Source organism: Rhinoderma darwinii, chromosome 13 (genome assembly GCF_050947455.1).
Source record: "Rhinoderma darwinii isolate aRhiDar2 chromosome 13, aRhiDar2.hap1, whole genome shotgun sequence".
Classification (NCBI taxonomy): domain Eukaryota; kingdom Metazoa; phylum Chordata; class Amphibia; order Anura; family Rhinodermatidae; genus Rhinoderma; species Rhinoderma darwinii.
Window position 1 is genome coordinate 1,762,047 of NC_134699.1, and position 22,638 is coordinate 1,784,684.

At 46.2% G+C, this 22,638-nt stretch overlaps 1 protein-coding gene across 1 annotated transcript; it reads right to left on the bottom strand.

Annotated features, from left to right (window-relative positions):
• Nucleotides 1–20,797: 20,797 nt before the first annotated feature.
• Nucleotides 20,798–21,980, bottom strand: CEBPB (CCAAT enhancer binding protein beta). The gene has a single exon (XM_075846932.1). It carries the CDS (start codon nucleotides 21,904–21,906, stop codon nucleotides 21,238–21,240), a length of 669 nt encoding a protein of 222 aa, XP_075703047.1. The 5' UTR covers nucleotides 21,907–21,980; the 3' UTR covers nucleotides 20,798–21,237.
• Nucleotides 21,981–22,638: the final 658 nt, after the last annotated feature.

Sequence of the window (22,638 nt, forward strand, 5' to 3'; positions counted from 1 at the left end):
ACAGCTGGTATAAGTTATACATCTTCCTGTATATAGTGACATGGAGCATGCTGGTATAACCTGGGTATCTCCTGTATATAATTATATATGTACAGCTGGTATAAGTTATACATCTTCTTGTATGTAGTGATATGGAGCATGCTGGTATAACCTGGGTATCTTCTGTATATAATTATATATGTACAGCTGGTATAAGTTATACATCTTCTTGTATATAGTGATATGGAGCATGCTGGTATAACCTGGGTATCTTCTGTATATAATTATATATGTACAGCTGGTATAAGTTATACATCTTCTTGTATATAGTGATATGGAGCATGCCGGTATAACCTGGGTATATTCTGTATATAATTATATATGTACGGCTGGTATAAGTTATACATCTTCTTGTATATAGTGATATGGAGCATGCTGGTATAACCTGGGTATCTTCTGTATATAATTATATATGTACAGCTGGTATAAGTTATACATCTTCCTGTATACAGTGATATGGAGCATGCTGGTATAACCTGGGTATCTTCTGTATATAATTATATATGTACAGCTGGTATAAGTTATACATCTTCTGTATATAGTGATATGGAGCATGCTGGTATAACCTGGGTATCTTCTGTATATAATTATATATGTACAGCTGGTATAAGTTATACATCTTCTTGTATATAGTGATATGGAGCATGCTGGTATAACCTGGGTATCTTCTGTATATAATTATATATGTACAGCTGGTATAAGTTATATATCTTCTTGTATATAGTGATATGGAGCATGCTGGTATAACCTGGGTATCGTCTGTGTATATAATTATATATGTACAGCTGGTATAAGTTATACATCTTCCTGTATACAGTGATATGGAGCATGCTGGTATAACCTGGGTATCTCCTGTATATAATTATATATGTACAGCTGGTATAAGTTATACATCTTCTTGTATATAGTGATATGGAGCACGCTGGTATAACCTGGGTATCTCCTGTATATAATTATATATGTACAGCTGGTATAAGTTATACATCTTCTTGTATATAGTGATATGGAGCATGCTGGTATAACCTGGGTATCTTCTGTATATAATTATATATGTACAGCTGGTATAAGTTATACATCTTCTGGTATATAGTGATATGGAGCATGCTGGTATAACCTGGGTATCTTCTGTATATAATTATATATGTACAGCTGGTATAAGTTATACATCTTCTTGTATACAGTGATATGGAGCATGCTGGTATAACCTGGGTATCTTCTGTATATAATTATATATGTACAGCTGGTATAAGTTATACATCTTCCTGTATATAGTGATATGGAGCATGCTGGTATGACCTGGGTATCTTCTTGTATTACAGCAGTTCTCATAGATTTCCTGTCATCACTGTGATTTGTTTGGGTGGACAGGGTTTTCCAGATCGCCGGGGCTCGTGTGTTATGATGTCACCTTCGCTCCGTTTATCTTAATGTGTGACTCAGTAGTTTTTGTCATTTAGTTTGTGCAGCTTCATCTACTACTTCCTCCTTCATCTCCCTGGAGGTTCTGTGCTTTCTGGCATTGACATTACTGCGTTACACATTGTCACATGTTATGTGCGGCTTTTATTGCTCCCCTGCACCCGTGATTTCACATTGTGCGATATATCTTACTAAGGTTCGCGTCTGTCAGGCTTTCTTCTTACTTGAAGCTCCGAGGCCCCAATGCAATGTTTGCATTGTTACATCACGTAAGCGGCCGGTGTGTCAGTCTTCACTGAAGCCCTGGCATTCTATTTATAAATCAGGAAGATCTTCTACTTCTCAAATGGTGGAATGAGGTTTCAATAAAACTTTTGGTCTGAAAATAATCTAACTGTAATGTACAGGCTCTCCAGTAATAGCTAGTATGCAGTTGGGTCCAGAAGTATTTGGACAGTGAGACAATCTTCGTCATTTCGCCTCTCCGCACCACCACGATGGATGTGATTGAAGTGCAGACTTTATACATGGGCCGAACATCCGGTTATGATCGTTTCTCAGTGTAAACATGGCCAGCTATTGGCCAACAAACGAGCAAACGCTTATTTATCGTTGATCGTGTTTTATATGGTCCTAAAAATCATTGGTTGTCATCAGCACGTCCCCACGGGGTGGAGCATGTGTATATAATATATACATGCTTGTGATCTCCACATGCTCCACACCTCTCCCTCTGGAATCATCCACCGCTGCAGGTACATTTACATTTGGTTCCCTCCATTATTTAGTCACATGACATTCCCACCTAGTGCCTTGGAATATAGATAATAGCCTATGGGTTTGGGTTAATGGGCAGACAGTGGGCCCCGTGGTGGATAGGCACATTTTTATCACCCAGAGGCATGGCATAGCCTGAAGATCCTAGTGCCAGGACCAAAGTGGTCTCTGGGCCTTAAACCTTCCTGCCTATGGCTTCATAGGTAAGATATCACACTTTATAAGATCTCTGTGATGACATTGTGATGTCAGCATGATGTCATGAGGCCTATGCTCGTCTTACTTATGACATCACTTCTGTTGTGGCCTGGGGCTCTTCTAGGCTGCGGAGCACAGTTAAAATTGCCGTCTTTACACCGCTGATGTCCGCACATTGTATAATACATATACAGTGACCTGAGGAGAAGAGCCGTGTTCTGGTGGAGACCCATTTGTGGTCCGGAGTACAGTTCACTCACGGCTCGGCTATCGCTAGTGATGATACTCGAGGGGGTTGTGGTGCTGATGACATCACAGGTATTATGTATGAGCCATGCACAGACCTCTGCTAATCAGACGGGAGATCACAAGACTAAACCACACACCACAACAACACATTTATAGACAGAATATTAATATTGGGAAGCCACGTTGTCTTGTGACATGGCCCGGACCTCCAGAGGGAAGCTCAATCATATACAGAATACTGATCATTCCCTTTAAGGGCTTGTCCTGTCCTATATAAAGTTCTTTGAATAATAAAAAGTTCTGCCACTCTCTAATAGACTGTTTTAAGAGCTCTTAATTTTCAATATCTGTTTGCGGTCAGTGAATATGAACAGCCGCTTGAATGAAAACCGGACGTAGTCCTCATCACACAACTACAGCATGTGCTATTGTTTCCAGTAATACCAGACAACCTGACGGAACCAATGGTTTCCCAATGAGAAGTCAAGGGGTTCTGCCGGCCGCTGGTGGTGTCTGTGGTGCAACGGAATTAGCGCCTCCAGTAATGCGCCTGACGGAGCATTACAACAGAAAGTCAAGCTCTGGTGTGAACAAGGCCTAATGCTCATTTAGCTGTCCGTTATTCTTTCCGTCTTTCCCACACGCGCAGGATCGGCCGAGTGTTCTTGTATTTTTAATGGGTCGAGGGGAATAAACCACTGCTGGACACCTCAGGTTGTGGCTTATCTCCCCATACGTTTGAGATGGTCTGCCGATATCAGCGGGTTTGGCTGACTCTAATGTGTATGGCCACCTGTAGTCTGGGGCAGGGGAGCGCTTTGTGGTGCTGTTGTGATTGCGTACGTTGATAACCATATTTGGGTCCCCCTCCCCCAGTCTATCAGCATTGTGATACAGTCCGCTCTGGATTGTAGTGTTTTTCGGTCATTACGACGTCCACGGTTAACCGCTGTGTGTGAGCGTGATGGCCTCGGCTGCCTGGGAAAAAAACCTGCGTGCCAATACAATGAGCTGCGTGCCGATACAATGAGCTGCGTGCCAATACAATGAGCTGTGTGCCGATTCCCGGAGCATGCCACAGGAAGATGGCGGGACACTCCCTGCTCATCACTGGCTGCAGACCATTACATCTGGTCAAATCTCCTGCAGGGAGCTCCACATACACAGCCATGTCAGGAGACGGGGGCGTCTGGATGTATTGAGCCGAAATAAAATGCAGTAAAATGAGGGGCGGTCAGGTTTTATGTACATAACGCTTATTGTTCTATAACGTTCTCTAATAATAAACGTTTCCTCATAGATTAAGATCTATAAAACTTCTGACAGCTGAGAGTTTGCTACAATGGTAATCCAATCTAGTCTATCTCCTGTCCTAATAGTTACAACGTATCAGCCAGGAGTTCAGGATGTCTAGACTGGATACAACTGTAATAAACTCTCTTCTCAGAAGTATTGCAGATTAGGAAGAAAAAGCTGCTCCTCTGAACGGGCGCTCAGGTGTGGATTGTCCACACCTGAGCGCCCGTTCAGAGGAGCAGCTTTTTCTTCCTAATCTGCATTACTTCAAAACCGCAAGGAGAGGAGTTCCTGATACGAATTCACCCTATGCGGTTATGGCTCCAGAGGCAAGCACAGTGTGATCGAGCGTGTACAAGCTACAAAGTCAAGTTGTGCTGGTGACATTGCACAACTCACCAAGGTGAGCTCCATTCATTAAGTTACTCACTATCCTACAAATACCAGAACGAGATCACCTTAGAGGAGCGCCGTTTTCTCTCTTTTTTTTATCCCCCTTTTTATCTTAAGAATCTTCTCAGAAGTATTGGATCTCTATAGGTTTTCAATCTCCACTGAAGGCAAGCAGAGATACTGACACACAATCTGCTGCTATTGCTGTGTTATCAGAGGAGTCGCATTGATTCTCTCGGCTTAGTTTTCTCTTCTGGCCTTTCCTGAATCCAGATTTTGCAGTTCTGCAATAAGTTCTGAATTATGTGCTCCCAGGTACAAGGATGATGGGAGTGATACATTGTATGTGTAACATGGAGAGATGAGTGTGAGCTTCTGGGGTGAGGGATGATGGGAGTGACAGCGCTCGGAAATATGTGGCAAAAAAAAAATATTTGAGGGAAAAATCATCCTGAAGATAAGGAGCCAATGAACTTGTCAGCGACATTTATAGTATTTCAGAACCTATAGAAGCCGTCCCACCTCTCTAAGGAATGTCGTGGTCTAAGGGGTTAATATGGGAAAATGCACAGCACGATGGTTTATTCACACACGGACGATGAAATGTGGATATTATCCCATAACTGAGATCTGGTTAAACTCCAGATAGCCCAGCAAAAGGGAGAAGACTGGACGAGGCCGGTGCTGCGTGTTCACGACCGGCGGAGGAATGAAGAACATCTGTGCAATGTGTTCTCATCCGACGCTCCCCACTACCTGCAGTTATATGTATAATATAAAGCTGTGACACCTGAGACGTATCACCTGATAGGCTTAGATACAGCGGCTCAGTAGCCAGTATCACATGGTAGGATTAGATACCGTGACTCAGCAGCCAGTATCACATGATAGGCTTAGATACAGTGACTCAGCAGCCAGTATCACATGGTAGGATTAGATACCGTGAATCAGCAGCCAGTATCACATGGTAGGATTAGATACAGTGACTCAGCAGCCAGTATCACATGGTAGGATTAGATACAGTGACTCAGCAGCCAGTATCACATGGTAGGATTAGATACAGTGACTCAGCAGCCAGTATCACATGGTAGGATTAGATACAGTGACTCAGCAGCCAGTATCACATGATAGAATTAGATACCGTGAATCAGCAGCCAGTATCACATGGTAGGATTAGATACCGTGAATCAGCAGCCAGTATCACATAATAGGATTAGATACTCATCAGAACAATTAAGCTTTGCTATGATTTTCTTCAAAAGTTTCCTTTTGACTGTGGATTTCGCACAGATCCTCCTATTACCTGGAGAGCGTCTCATCTCATACGAGGGGGAGGAGGATTTTATTTTATTTGGTTTCTAAAAACCACCTAAACAATGTTAATAATTTCCTTGTTACCAGATATAGAAAATAAAGGTGCGTCTGTTGTAACCGAGATGTGATACATAATCCAAAAATACTGACGAGAGAATGGAGACGATGCATTCGGGATCAGAGCGATCACTTCATATAAGTGGAGGGAAGACCCTAATGATGGGGGTTATCATCAAGGAGCCTACCCCAATCCCAGGGGAGTCCCAGACTTTAAAGGAACTTTTTACAAATAAGAATCCTATAACTGAGCACTGGATCCTTTGTAGGGGACCGGCCTCCATAGAGATGGATTGAACGTTGCGTCCATATAGCTTCACGTCTGGGGATCTATCAACATGGAAAATGCGAGTTATTTCTGCAGAACCAAACCCAATTCAGATGTATGAATGGTTTTCAGGTCTTTAGGTCCATCGTTGTGCATCCGTGTGTCATCTGGACATTGTTGGTGAATCGGCAAATCCGGACCGTATAATTACTTCTCCGGTTTTGCGCCCCGCACCAATCCATGTAAATCGCAGTTCTGTGCGTGGGGCCATAGAAAAGAATGGGTCTGCTTTTTATCCGCAAAAATGTGGATAAATCGTGGCCGCAAAAATACTGTCATGTGCATGAGGCCTTACAGGAACATACTGCCAGCAAAGTCACTGTTGGATAGAACCGGGTCCACATATTGTTGTGTAATGGGCCCCCGGCCGCTGCTGCGTTACATGCCAGTCTTCTTCCCGTCCTGTGTTCTCTATATAGCGCGCCTCTCTCTGTGTAGTGATATATAGTCATTATCTACATTATTAGGGCTAGTTCACACAGAGTATTTTGACCGCCTGAAATCGCCTCCAATTGATTTTAATGGAAGGCGGAGGCATTTTTTTTCCCGTGAGCGGTAAAAGCTCGTAACATAAAGAAGCGACATGCCCCTTCTTTGGGTCTTTCAGTCTCTGATCTCCCATTGACATTAAGGCAGAGATCGTGTTTTCCGCAGTGTTTTTTGCCCGTGGTGCTCCAAGGGCGAAAAATGTGGCAAGTGTTTTGCTGGCAGGTCAAAATCTGCCTGAAAATTCCTGAAGGCATTTTGAGGCAGATTTCCCAGCCTGCAAAAAAAACTCTGTGTGAACAGCGCCTTAGGAGTTCTGTCTCTTGTGAGATCACCGCACTGTTGCCTGTATTCTCATTTCATCAGTCAGTTCTTGAAAAGTAGGGAGCAGCCTGTGTACAGCGAGATCTTGGTCTCTAGGGACAGGAATAGTATACAGTGGGTGTAGAAGTCCCTGCGATGCTTACCGGCTGTGTATTCTCTCCAGAGTTGGCGGTCTTTTCCTCTGCTCTGTTAGGAGACCGCTATGATCAGTGACTGCAGTTTAGCTGCATTGTATATTAGAGGTTCAGGCTGCTGGTCCGTCCTGCCCCCCATGCTTTACACTGCAGCTTTGCTTGTTCATATTGGCTGCTGTGTAGAAGCAAAAGCTCCGCAGAAAGTCAGGACATGGAGAGTTGTTTTCTATTACAGCAAGAACATAATATGTAGAGAGAGGAATGAGCCTTAATAATGGGGGAGATTGGAGAGTGGCTTTAACTTGGAACGTCTTCAGGGATGATATTATGGGAACAGAATGAGTTAGACCCAGGAGCTTGCAATCTTATCGGGTTGATTCTCAGCATTACATTTGAGGCTGTCTCATGTGTTGGCTCATCACTCATTGTACCAGGCTGCAGCAGTCGATAGTCGTCAGTTCTTGTGCCCACACAGACGCTGGTGAGGACGGTGTTATTTTGGCGTGGGTGTGTTGTCACGGTTCACACAAGCCCCTATTGTCTCTCACCATGTTCTGCCTGGATTACGATGCTCCTGTGTTCCTGGTAATAACAATGAATCGCTTTATATGGCAGAATTGGGGCCTGAAGGAAATCTGTGAGGACTGGTACATGGGAGCCAGCAGCCAAACCTCGCACCTTACAGTAATAGACGCCCTTGAGTCGTCCTCTTCTGTCCGCTCCATTCAGACTTTTCTATGAACGTTGCATCACACCCAATATGGCTGCCACAGAGGTCTATCACCCAGCTTTCCCAGGCTCCTGAATGGCAGCGCTGCCTAGTTGTGCACATCCACTGGCGGAGGGTATTAATACAAAGCTTTTCCCTGCCATCTGTATGCCAAGTAATGCATTGATCTATCCCTGCTCCCCGCAGCTTCTTAGATTTGCAGATTTCTTATTCAGATCTGTAGAAAAGCTGGGTGACCACCTCTGTGGGAGCCATGGTGGCCGTATTGCTTGTCCAACTAATTTAAAAAAGCAAGATACAATTTATTTTTAGCTCTTTCGTTTCTACCTTTGTTTCTGGATTAGCTGGGTGCTGGTTTTATAGAAAATGGGGTTTTGGGCAACAAGCAAATTATGCGCCTCCGCTGCATTATATAGTTTGTCATGTCCTTTTAAAAATCCCCAGTATTCTTGGTAGTGAAAGGGTTAGTTATAAATCCCCTGGTGGTTTAGGGTTGTAAAGGGATGAGTGGTAGATTCTTATAGGGGTCCTGGGCATTTGTCTGGTTTGCCACCTCCTATATGTCTGGCGACACGCAGCTTTTCTAGATTCTTGACTAAGATGGGCAATGCTCTGCAGCCATGGGGGGGGGGGGAGCAGGAGATATCAATGAAACCCCTGTGAGAGCTGTAGGTTCTCAGACCATATTGGTTTTCACCCAGCTTTCCCAGAAACAGAAGTAAAAAAACAGAACAGTTTTAACAAAAAGATAATGACTCCTATATAAAGCTATAATAATGTGTTGGGGGAGGGGAGGGGTGCACAGCTCAGGTGTTACCTTTTGGGGCTTGCTCTCGCCAATGAATGAACCAAAAGGCCTAAACCTCTGCAGCGCTGTGTACACTCCTGTCAGCAGCCATTGTGCCCCCATCGTGATGTCGTTACTCAGATTTATTGCCTGTCAACAGCCCGGGGCCACGGTGCGCAGCACTACACCCATCTCCAGCCTGTGCCAGTGTCACCTCCATAAAACATGACTCATATGTACTAGAACATGATGGCCACGACTGAGCCCGGCCCTGCCTGATGCCCTCCCCCATTATTCACACTGGTCATTGAGGTTGCCCGGACTAGTTCTTCCATGACACTGGGAGCCCAGATGTATGGATGAAAGGGCTGGAGGGAGTCCGGGACTATGGATCTTACTCATCATGACAAATACTCATCACGTAACAGTCTGCGCCACGTAATATTGTCTGATCCTTATTAATCATGAGCGGGAGGACTGACAACCCATAATTACACTGATCTCAGAAGTTGTCACCCATCTTTCCAAAGAGCCTGAATGGCTTAGAAATCTGCATCCTTATGTAAAGTTAAATGGCCTCAAGGTTTGGAAATGTTTCAAAATTAGATTTCGTGTGTGTATGTGAATATATATATGTGTGTGTTTATAAACATCTTCCCTCTGCTGTTACACCCCCTCCCTGACCTGTTAGAGGACGCCACAAGACAGGTGGCACTTGAATGGCGTAGTCATGGCACCTGTTGCATATATGGTTTTGCGTTTTATACAAAGGACGTAGGATCATTTTATAATGCTGCATCTTTGTAATCTATTTTTTTTAATTCTGCAGCAACTCTGCTTGCTTTCATTGAATGGACATATTGTATGAAACGGTTTTGACTTAATTCTTCTCACTGCTGAGCGTTTGTTTGTATGCAGTCTAGACCGTGCTCTGTGAGCTACTCACAGATTTCTGTCCTGGTTCGCTTCAATGTATCAGTGCAGGTAAAATGTATCAGTCCGGTCTCTCGTCTCTGGGGATAGTTGTGCAGTTTGTCCCCACAGGTGATGCTGGGATCATGTGTCTGCTGTGTATGGCCAGCTTCATGCTCTACATATGGGTTGGCCTTCTCCTGAATATCCCCCTCTATGGAAGGCATTAGTAGGAAGGTCTCCATTCTCCTGACCGCTGATCACCTCACATTCGGGGTCAGATTTTCCAGCGTTACGCTGTGGATTTCCAGTATTGTGAAATGAGGCATTCTACATGACGTCATATCATCTGCAATGAAAAGAAAAATATTCTGGATCCACAGAGATTGAGAAATCGTTGCAGCTTTGGGAGTGACAAGGATGTGGTAATAATGATTCAGAGGCCACAGACATTGGGTGACCGTAAATACTGAGCGCTGAACTCTATGGGATTGAACACGTTTCTTCCTTGGAGATAAACACGAGGTGAAGTGAGACCTGGTGGGGCCAACAGGTAATATGGAGCGGCCCTTTTAGTTTTTGACAACCAAGTAACTACGTTTTGCACAGGACGACCCAATAGGTCATTAAATGCCCCATACGTTTAATGGGATTAGTTCATATCCAATGGTGCCATTAAATGTGACCGTGATCCAGTCCTGCTAAACCAGCACAAGGACCCATCTGTATGGCCTGAATGAATCTGCTCTCCCGTCAGGACTGCTTTACATATGGCAGCTGGTGATGTCACTTGTGATGTCACTTGTTCATGGTACTTGGGTTTTTGGGTTTTGCATCGTGGCCCAGGAGCTTCTAGCCACAGTTCTTTATGTCCTACAGTCAAACATTATTGCAGCTGCTCCGGGCCCTGTTTTTAGGCTGGTTCTGTGGCATCGGCTTGATTGGACATACGGATTACACGGTCACATATTTTCTGCTCTTCCCAATTCTTCACATTTCCATTTGAGCAGGCAGGAAGGATTTGTGCTGCCCAGGACCGGAAACTGTGACGTCACTTCACCCAATGCGGTGATGTCATAAAATGCGAGACATACGACCAGTTGAGTGTCCATAGATATGGGGCCTTGTGGTGGTTTTTGAAGTCCCACACTATCCCCAACCCAGCAACAACAGGACCCAGTTCTCCCCTTCTTCTTTTAGAGGGGAACCAGCCTGATGGTCTTCTAATCTCCAACTTTTTTGCGGAGAGGAAGATCTCTGGTTCTCGCCATCCATGGAGAAGAGGAACGGGGCTAAACCTAACCGGGCACCTCCTGTTCTAGAGCTGCTCTGCACCGTGTCCGTCTGGTTCTACTCGTGCCATAGAGGAGCTGATGCAGATCCTGGGCGTGGTGATGCAAGCGTTAATTACAACCGCTTTGCGTCTCCAAATAAGGGTGGGAGGAAGGGCAAAAGTTTAATTCAGGGTGATGGATCCATAAAAATGAACAGATTTGCTCTGAGGAGGCGCTGGCTAAATGATGGCTGTAATTAGTCTGTAATACTTTATAATTATCTTCCCCTCTGCAGATTGTCGGGTTGTCAGTGACGTCCTGCTCGCTTTATGGCCATATGAAATGGAGAGTTCACGGGAGCAGTTACTCATCTATTATCTCATTTGACTCCTCTACACTTTAGCCGAGGCTACCCCTAAAATCAAGATGTCCCTGAGTCACCCTCTTATATCAGATTAACCACCTCAATGTCCCCAGTGCCCGCCCCAGGTGCCTCCACAACAGTGCCCGCCCCAGGTGCCTCCACAACAGTGACCGCCCCAGGTGCCTCCACAACAGTGACCGCCCCAGGTGCCTCCACAACAGTGACCGCCCCAGGTGCCTCCACAACAGTGGCCATCGTATTGTTCATTCACAATTAACTTTCCCTTGGGGTATGTCTGTCTGGGATGATTTTTGACCTGGACAGAACCATGGTATCCCAAGCCCCCAGTATAGGACTATTTTGGGAGATCTGCTGGAGAAATTTAGAAATAGATATGGGGGACATATTGGCTTGTGTTAATGACGGATGATTTATATTCGAGTTGTGGGTGGAGTCTGAGCCGCTCCTTATATAACCCATTGTCCGTCTCCCTCATTACCGGTCAGTCATAGATCACTCTTTACATGGCAGCTCCGTGACCGGCAGATCAGGCAGCGTATATAAACACGACGTAGATTGTCCCTTGTGGAGGTTTCCTGGCCAGGCGATCTCTAGGCCTATTCACCGAGGTCTGGGGTCAGGCAGGGTCTACCTTATTTTTGGGTCTTGGGTTTTTCAGTCACTGGGAGCTGTAAGATTTCTTATTTTTGTGTCGGTACACGTGGGGCTTATGTTGGGGCTCCTGTGGTTGGCACTTATGGGAATTCTGTTCTGCAAAAACTTTTGGGATGTAAAAAAAAATACTTGGCACAACATGTTCTGTATAATGTGCTCCCGTAAGGGAAGTGTTGTATGTAGAGGGTGCAGCTACTGTGGGCGCTGAGGTGGCCCAAGACACCAGTATTATAAGTGGCACATGGTAAGTAGGAGCCCGGGAGCTGTAGGTCACACGTCCGGTATCTCGATGTTTAGGCTCTTATATTTATTAACCATAAGAATTCAAACCTAGATCAGCTCTATGCACGGCCGGCCATAGACTACATGGCACCACGTGCGAACATCTACTGGCATCCTATACGGCCACACAGATCACACATAACCATGGCCGGACCTGGTTCTACATGCGGAGTAGTGCCATAAGTGACAGTGCAGCATATACACACATATATAATGGCAGCCGTACCGCCCAGGCCCTGCAGCGCACCCGCCCTGAACTTGTCTAAACTTCCCTCGGTGTCCTTGGCACTGGTTGTGCGCTCCCTGCCAGGACAACACTCAGCAGGGAGGAGATTTGTTTCTTCTCCTTATCACGCACCCGTACAGTAATTCTATCTGCGGTGTAATGATTGGCTGGGTGTAAATGAAAGAATATAGAAATGGCTTATAAAATTAATTTATTGCATGACTGAGTATTCTATTTATACCAAAAGTTTCTCCGTGCCGGGAACACCCACTTGTGTGATGTCACCGAAATGATGATCTGTCACCATGGTGGAGTATATAAACCGTGCAAAGATTGATCTAGATATGGGTAGACTGAGTAGATCTGAGAAATTAGACATGGAGATAGATATTGGGAGGTCACAGACTGAGTTACATAATGGAAGGAGCAGGCTCCCCAGCGGCACAGAGTATTTTAGGAGAAGTGTGCCGATCTTGTGGGAGGTCACAGGCTGAGAGTTACATAATGGAAGAAGCAGGATCCCCAGCAGCACAGAGTATTTCAGGAGAGTGCTGATCTTGTGGGAGGTCAGACTGAGGGTTACATAATGGAAGGAGCAGGACCCCCGGGCACCCTAGTGGTCAATTCAAAGTTGTGATTATTATTTTTTTTCCTTTCTCTAATACTCGGTATATGATTTTTACGCGGTGCAGGTTTCCTCCTTACATGTGATTGCTCTTTGGCTCGGACACATTGTGCAATGATTACTCACATTTCACTCTGAATGTAACTTGATAAAAGAGTAAAATGAAGAGTATGTGAAATGTCTGCGATCAGCTGAAGTACGCGTGACAGCGCAGTGTATTTCTATATTGTATATAATATGTATCAGCTGATAATGACCATCAATGAGACGACCGCCGACACTATTTACAAGGCCCCCAGGTACCGGGAGACGGAAGGCTTTGCAGGAATGTGTAGTGTAAATGTTTACAGCAGGTTTTTCTGGCACCAATGGAAGCAGCATAAACATTGGCCCCTGATAAGGGAGAAGGGACCCTCCACTGCCAAAATGGAGACGTCCGCTCTCTCGGATCTGACTCCCCTAATCTCTACAAGAAGCATCGCTCGCCAGGACATAGCAAGTCATAATTCAGGATTACAGATAAGCTATGGAGGAGCTGAGCAGGAACCAGTGCTGGGGATGTAGGAAAGTTGTACAGTAATGGAGAAATCACATCATTCCCAAGATCATGGCATATCCTCCTCAGGGCCCACATGGAGGAGAGGGGCCCCCTGACTACATCTTGTGAACCTCGGTTCCCCATGTTGTGGTGGATTAAGTAGACTATAGGCTCTGGGATGTTCCCCAAACTTGGCCTTTCTAGCTGGACCCACTGCTGCCCTACGATGCCATGCCTATAAACAGCACCTTTCTGCGCTAGTATTGTTACCAATCCCCTTGTCAAAGGGCTGAGTCCCTACTCACTGACAGTCTTCAGAGACAGTATCACACTGTATGGACACATTCTCTTGACAAGGAGAATGGTAACACAAAGTTGTCAATTAATCCTGTACTACATGGAGACTTTTAGTGGAATTCAAGGATTTACTATAGCAGACATGTCAGGAGAGGTGACCACGCCTCTCTAAATGTAGTGACTCACAGGTGACGTCTTCTCTTATTGTAAACTTTCTCTTTAATTTCTTCTCCATCCAGCCTAGACCGCTATGACTTCTGGCCACAGCAGTTTCCTGCCCAAACATCTTTGCCCCCAACTTCTACAGCCGCACAAATAAATTCATACCCCAGACCAGACCTTAGAATAAACCAGGAATAAATACATAAACCAGGCCCTCCAAAACAAATACAGACCCCCTAAATAAATACATAAATCGACCCCAGACCAGACACCATACACAAAGGTCTTATTCACAGGAACGATTTGCATCTGTTTGGGACATGTTTTCACAGATCCCTCAAACTTAATCTATTTAGACTCATGTCGGCTCATCTCTGAAGTCCTTCTTCAGGTCCTGCACAAAACGCTTTGCAATGTGCATAACATTTTTGGGGGGTCCTCGTGCGGCCAGTGGGTTTGGACAACCTCAATTGAAATTAATGAGCCGGGTCACCCAAATTGAAAGATACTCTGCAGCTCTAATAGAACAGGGTCACAACTGTAACAAACTCTCACATGTGAGAAGTATTAGATCTGGTTTGGATTTTTTGCCTCTGGGTGTAAGCATGGATGTTTCTATTCACTAACTGCAAGCAGACATCTTGAAAATGGCGAAGAATTGAAACACAGAGGGGAATTTATAAAGCAGTGGAGGACACCCCTTCATGACAAATCCTTGCTGCCTGGGGGTCTCCCTGCCTATAAACCACGTCTCTGCTGGACTGCACTGAAGTATATACTATAGATTATAATGTCCTCCATCTATATCATTCACATGCAGGGGTGTAGCTATAGGCGGTGCAGACGTTGGGTCCGGGCCCTGAGGAGCCCTTGACCCTTCTGCCTTGTAAATGGCCACTAGATGCTTATAACCCTAAATGTAGTAACATTTCCGCACTCCATGTTCCTATTTCATTACTGGTTCCCCCGGGAGCCCCCACAGATGCAGCTTTGTTACTGATGATAATTACATGGTGTAATTTATGTCATGGATTTACTTTGGAGTAACCTAGAGCTGTGTTAATCCTGAGCAAACAGAATGACAGAACTACAGTGAAGACTGACACAAGCAGCACAGAGGAATCAGTAAGATGTAACGCTTAATGTGGATGTATATACATCTCCGTGTGATCAGCTGCTGAACAGAATATTAATAAGACCGGATTCATAGCGGCTCCAGGTCAATGATTTGCTTTGTTGGGGGATACAGGACTTTGTAGAGCTGTGTGGTCGTCTCTATTACATCTGTCTGATTGCCAGCAGAGGGGAAATCTCTTTATTCATACATTCCTGATATAAACCAGTGAATCCTGCAAATCTAAAAACGAGGCCAAAGACAGTGGGAATGAAGTGCGATGTTCATATCACTGAGGAGCATGGGAGAAGAGAATCAGCTGCATCCAGAGGTCACTGCGGAGCCGCCATCCACATGTGGGTCATCGCAGGCTGCGTTCTAAAGATGAGGCCCTGCTGGGGGTTGTAGTGTTCTATGTATACAGTAAAATAGGATTGTGTAATGGTCCTGTCCAGTGATCTTGCCATGTTGAGGGTTGTAGTGGTCTATGTATAGAGTATAACAGAATTTTACTTTGATCATGTCCAGTGGTCAGGTCATGTGGGGGGGTCGTAGTGTTCTGTGTATACAGCATAATACGACTGTATTGCTGTCATAGTGACGGGTGAGAGCTGCTGCTGCCAATGATGGGGATGTTTATAGTGTGAGGTCAATCATTCACTCCCCTGTGTAGGAAACATTCACCTGTATAGCGCGATTCCTCCAATTGTAACCAGAAAAGAAATGACCTAATCGTTTATTAGGTGATGAGGACTCTGCAAGTCACCCACAACTGGGCGGAAACAGACCGTATGGACAACAAGAAGTGGTGCGCACGTCCAATCCTTACATTGCCGCTAGGCAAAAATATAACAAATGTGCAGGAGCTTCTTAGTAGACATTCTGATCAAACCGCAAGCTCATTTAGGGGGCCCCAACTGTATTAGGTACAGCACTGCCCGACAGCCGCCGCGATACAGTGCCTGCAAGGGAGATCTGTACGGTAGAAAAAAGGGAGATCGACCCAGAGACCCAACCACCCCTGCCGCCAGGTTAAGCCACCATGGATCTAGGGTATGTCCCCCCACAGAGCCACACCGACTCCTACGCAGCCACACCAACGTGAACTGATCAAAAAAGTGCGCAATTTTACTGCAACCCTCATATTCATGTTTATAGACTTTGCTTGGCAGCAATAGATGAATGTATAAAGAATGAACGTGCAAATCCAGGGATGACAATGGAAGTGGAGCGCCGAATGTGGAACTGGACCTAAAGGGCTTGTCCACTACTGAACTGATGACCTATCCACCGGATAGGTCATCCTTATATCATCGGTGCAGGTCAGACACCCGGACCCCGCACCGTTCAGCTACTCCGGCTATCTCCGGGCACCGGATGTTATGGCCCATTATGCGATGTACGGAGCTGGAAGCGATTGGCTCCGGTCATGGAATAGCGGCAGAACTGCAGCTCTGCTCCTATTCACTATTCCTATTCAAAGCTCGCTGCTATTCTATGACCGGAGCCAACTTCTTTCGGCATTTACGTCCGGTGCTCAGAGGCAGCCAGAGCGGCTTAACGGTGGCGGTGTCGGACCCCCACAGATCATGTACTGATGACTTATCGGTCATCAGTTCAATAGTGGACAGCCCATTTAACTATTAAAAAACCTTTGACATGTGAATAGGTTTGATCAGCGAGCGCTCTGACCCTTGGTTTCTGGTCGGCTCCCGGATTTTTGTCCGTCAGAGAGAAGCAAGAAAATCTAGAAGAAAGTGACAAGAGATCGGTGTTCTCAAGAGGATCTGATGGTGAGGAGCTTCATGAAGCGCTACCCAGCAGTGACCACTGTGGAGGACAATGTGGCTACAAGCAGATTGTGCCACTAGTGCTAGCACTTTTACACTGGCGCCAGCGATGACTTATTATTGATCATTCTCCTCCTATTATCCTGATAACTGACCCATGTAACTGTGGATATGGAGAAGCCTCCAGCTCATCAAGGGGCAGACCAGAAGTGCGCAGTGTTTGATGCTTGTAGAATAAAGTGTACCCCCCCATCTTTTCCATCTGTCCTCACTGTATCTGGTCAAGGCCTCCTGCACGTGGGATAGAAATGCTGCAAAATTTGTCCGGAATTTCCATGCCGAAATTCTGCAGCTTTTACGCCAGATAAATTGACGCGCTGCAGTTTGAGAATCTGCACCACAGGTCAATTTCTTCACGTGTTTTCTGTAATTTTTTCTGCAGCATCTAAACATGTGGCTGCGGAGAGCCTATGGCACCACTGGGTCTAGGGTTCAAGTCACGTGGTGTCTGTCATCTGACTTTATTCTCCGATCCCGTTGTTCGTACAAGACTGGCGCTAAGACTGAGTTCAACGTGTACACCCGGAAAAATCTGACGCAACGGCCGGCCATTGACTCCCATTATAAAAAAATAATCAAAGTACAGAATGCCCTTGTATTTGACATTGTACACATATGCCAACGGAAACCAAAAGGACATGCTATTGGCGTCCATCTGGCCCATCATAATCTATGGATACGGTCGGTGAATACGCCAGGAGCATTTCCTGCTGTATACGCTGAATATGCACATCAAGCGCAGTCTAAACAGAGCCTAAGCCACTTTTATTGGAAGATTTGCCGCGCATTAAGATACTTTCGGTTGCTCCTTAGCAGGTGGCGTTAATAACAAGTGTCATCTGTTGCTGCGGATCAACTGTCAGCATTTTAAGAAGCAGCAAATGTCAGTGATAGTGGAGCCACAATAAACCACCATACAAAATCCCTGCGTAAATATTCAGTGTAACTGCCGAGCCCCCAGCACAGTGTCAGTTACTCTGCAGCGCTCGCCCGTCACTAATCTGAAGTGATGAGAAGCTGCTCCGCAAACACCATGTCCGCGCTCAAGTGCAGAGCAAATATTTAACTATTGACATTTTTCTGCAGAGGCATCTCCGGTATGGAGGACGGATGCACCGGGACTACAGCGTCAACGCAGCCAAGAATCCCAGGAAGACGTGTATCACGGTAAGTGTATGAACGGTTTTTTATTCTAAATTAGTCAAATTCTGTTCATTTGTGACGTTGTATATCTTTATAGGTGTCAGAGCTGATGAAGAGCTCCATCCCCCCTGCATCCCTCCACACAGCCATAGAGAAAGGTGATAACCTGCTGACTAGGGGGCGCTCACTGCAGACAGATCGTACGTTGGACTCCATAATACAGCTGTATGCAGTGAGCTCCCCCTAGTGGTGACGTTATCATGTCACTGTCTGCACAGGAGGTTTGGAGCTCTGTATAGCGGTCGGAGCTTTGAGTTTCTGATAAAGATATATTACATAATTAACCAGTTCATGACAGGGCTATTTTGAGCCTTCAGGACCTGACACCGTTTAGCCATTTTTAGCACACGTTAGTTAAATGGCTGTAACTTTTTTTATTTGTTGGGCCAGTGACGTGATTTTTGCGATGTTTTTTCCGTAGACAATGTAGGATTCTTTTTTTTTTTTTTTTTATTTTTTTTTTTTTATGCACATCCTTTTTGCTATTTTAGAATTTTTATTCTTAAGTTTGAAAATAGTAAAAAATAAAAAAAAATTTGGGTAATATGGTTTTACCCTAAAATAGACATTTTATTTGTAATCGTCTGTCTATCGTAAATTTTAATATTACATGTCTATATTGGGGTAATTGGGTCAGCGCTAGCGTTACAACAATGATTGGCGGAGGGAACGGGTTTTTTCGGATGGGTTTTTTTTTTGTATTTATTATTTTTTTTGCACTTTACTTTTATTTTTTTATTATTATGGTCTGTCCCTCAAAGGTCAAAAAAGACCTTTGGGGAACTTGATGTATTTTTTTTCTTTTCCACGGTAACTGGGGCTGCACAGCAGGGAAATCAGGCCTCTCATAGTGACGATTGTCATTAATAGGGCTGTGCTGGGTCTAGTAAGCACAGCCCAGTCACATGATCACCGGGAGGAATAGAGACAGCGTCGCGGCCTCCATTCCTATACACAGCGTTCATAGAGCGCTGTGTAAAAGAGATCGGAGAAGACAGAAGCAGTGAAAGCTTCTATCCTCTCCTCAGGGTCCCCGGCAGGAACTGACAGCCGGAGACCCGACATTCAGCTGCCCGATCGCTCGGGCAGCAAATTAAAAGCCGAGCCGTAAAAAGTCTGTGGTGCGGGTTTTAAGGGCCCTGACCGTAAAAACACAGCCAGTGGTCGGGATCCAGTTAATCAGCGGATCGTGTTGAGCTTTTTTATATAATGGATCCGGTGTCACTGGGATGTTCTGAGCAGATATATAAACCTGCATTATGTGATCACGTGACTGCAGGCACAAAACTACGTCCATTTTTAAGGGGCAAATAAATTAGCCGGATTAAGGCCATGCACACGGCAGTATTTTCATTATCCAGAAAAAATTACCGGAAATACCTATTTCATCCATATATACGGGTCCTTACAAGAAGAGGGAGGTTGCAAATGTCATCAACATGTTGCCTAGGAATGCCTCCGTAAATATGGACCCACATCTGTATCCGTCCGTATTTAGGGGAGATCCCATAGACTTCTATGGGAGAGTCCGTGCCATAATTACTGACAAGAATAAGACGGGTTCTATCATTTTTTTTCAGCACGGACACCCGTCAGTAAAAATACAGGAAGGTGTCCGTGGCCAATAGAAATGAATGGGTCCGTAATTACTGATGAGAAATACTGTCGTGTGCATGGGGCCTTACTAAGTTATGTGTAATGTGCCCACGGAGGATGTGACTCTCCCTGTGCCATAGGCGTTGGGACATAAGGCAGTGGATCCTACCGATAGTCTGTCTTTGGAGCCGGGTAGACCCCCGTGCGGGTTTTGCTGTCAGGGTCAAGTGGATGGATTCTCTCTTTTTGACCAGTTTATTCCTGTGGAGATCAGTGGCACCTGATGCATGATGGCCACTTATCTCCCCTGGAATGACAAGCACATTAATGGGAGAATCATGGCTGATAACTGCAGACAATCATTCAGCGGACTGTCCTGTGTGTGCGGCCCCCACTATGAAGATTATAATTATTCTCACACAGCAGATCCTGAGACCCCAGATAATCTGTATCCCCCAGTTCTGTCTGCCGTCACCTTCACATCACATGTCTGCGGCAGATCTAGTGTTTTATACGTGGGAGGGGGCTGCCAGCACTTGGGCGCAATCAGATGCTCATCACGTCTAAAGTCCTAGATCTCCCGAAAGAGAAGCGTGACACGGACAAAACTACTCGGCTGTTTTTACATTTTAAACCTCCCTCTGAGAGGGTCCGTCTACCAAAGACCGGGGTCCTATGCCTGAGGCGACACCATTGTAGTCTATGCAGGCGCAGTCAGCCGTTCTCTGTAAATTCTACAACGATCAAATATTTAAATTCTTCACCGGTTTCAAGATCTCTGCTTGCTATCAGTGAATGGGAACATGTATTGTTTACAATAAAAAAACAACAACCAACTTTCTGATCATGTGAAACTGACACAAGTGCATGGACTCATTAAAAGGGAAAACTGATACAATGTAACAAGAGCTGCAGCTGTCAGGTGCCCTTGCTGCAGGTGTAGATTCATCTCTTTTTGAATCTACTACTCGTTTTTGGCAACAACCATTTTCAAGACCTCTGCTTGCTAAGAATAGAAACACAAAGTCTACTAGAAGGTGACAGAACTTTTTCCTGATACAATCATTCAGGCTAAAGGATGACATAATGGGGTTCACCCCCGTAGACTGATTATCGGGGGGCACAGAACAGAAAGAAGCGGTTGCGGCTCAGATATAAGAAAACCTTTTATTCCAACATTTAATGCTCAAAATAGAAATTCCCAAATCTATAAAGTCTGATATGAAATCTGTAGAAAACTCTCCGGTTACAGCAGGTTGCGTCATCCGCCCGTCAGGGTTTAACTATTGCATCACCGCGGCCACAAAACCGATAATAATAATAATAATATAATAAGTGTTCACTGTAGAGAAGGTGCAGAGTGCTGTAAACAAGCGCCCTCCAGGGGATAAGTGCTGAGCGCCCCCGACAACCGCGCTCCCACGACCCTCCCGACAACGTAGCCAGCTCCTCAGTGTCCATAGTCACCAGTGTCCGGCAGCTGATATATTCCACCAGGGAAGTTCATGGGAGGGTCTAGGGGTCAGCAGTCTCCTCTGTACCCTTCGCTGGCTCCTGAGTGGCCCCCGGGGCCCCTGTGATTGTCTCTCTAGCACCTCCCCGTGGCCTCGGGCGGCAGCTGCTTGAAGAGGTTGCGCAGGGTGCCGAGCTCCCGGGACAGCTGCTCCACCCGCTTCTGTAGCCGCTCGTTCTCCGCCGTCAGCTCCAGGACCTTGTGCTGCGTCTCCATGTTGCGGATCTTCGCCTTGTCCCGGCTCTTGCGCACGGCGATGTTGTTGCGCTCTCGGCGCTGCTTGTACTCGTCACTGTGTTTGTCCAGCGACTTCTTGTGTTTGGATCCGGACGCTGAAGCTTGTCCCCGGGGTGCGGGGCTGGGGGTGCCCGGGGGGCTGCAGGACGAGCCGCTGCTGAGGTTGCCGCTGCTCCCGGACGGTACAGCGTGGAAGGATAAGAAGGAGCGCATGGCCGGCGGCTCGTCCTTCCCGGGGGAGTCTCGGTACGTGTCCAGTGGGTGTAGCACCGGCTCCGCTTTGGGCTCTCCCGGGTACCGGTAGTGGGAGGCCCCCAGCTCGCACAGCAGCTCCCCGCACTCCGCTTCCAGGTACGGGCTGAAGTCTATGGCTCGCTCGTGTTCCGGCAGGGGCCCCCGGCGCTGCGCTTTGGCCCCCAGGCTCTCGTCGTAGTAGAAGTTGGCAGCTTCCATGGGTCTAATGGCCGCACATCCTGGCAGATCCCAGGGCGGCAGCAGGCGGTGCATGAGGCGGCGGGGATCTGTCTTCTCCCCGGACTCTGCTCGCTCGCTGTTGGTTCTGATCTGAGGCAGCGGCCGCCGGGAGCCGCCTTTATAGCCTCACTGAAGTCCCGGAGATTGTAGCGACCTGCTGTCATGGCAACGCGTGACGTCATCGCTGTTTATACTGAAACTTTATTGAAGTGACAGTTCTGAGGAGGAAACAAAGTAACGATATGTGAAGAGAGCCGGCTGAGTCACTACCACTCCCAGCATGGGGTGACACTACTACTCTCAACATGGGGTGACACTACTACTCCAAGTATGGGGTGACACTACTACTCTCAGCATGGGGTGACGCTACTACTCCCAGTATGGGGTGACACTACTACTCTCAACATGGGGTGACACTACTACTCCAAGTATGGGGTGACGCTACTACTCTCAGCATGGGGTGACGCTACTACTCCCAGCATGGGGTGACGCTACTACTCCCAGCATGGGGTGACGCTACTACTCCCAGCATGGGGTGACGCTACTACTCCCAGCATGGGGTGACGCTACTACTCCCAGCATGGGGTGACGCTACTACTCCCAGTATGGGGTGACGCTACTACTCTCAGCATGGGGTGACGCTACTACTCCCAGCATGGGGTGACGCTACTACTCCCAGCATGGGGTGACGCTACTACTCTCAGCAAGGGGTGACGCTACTACTCCCAGCATGGGGTGACGCTACTACTCTCAGCATGGGGTGAC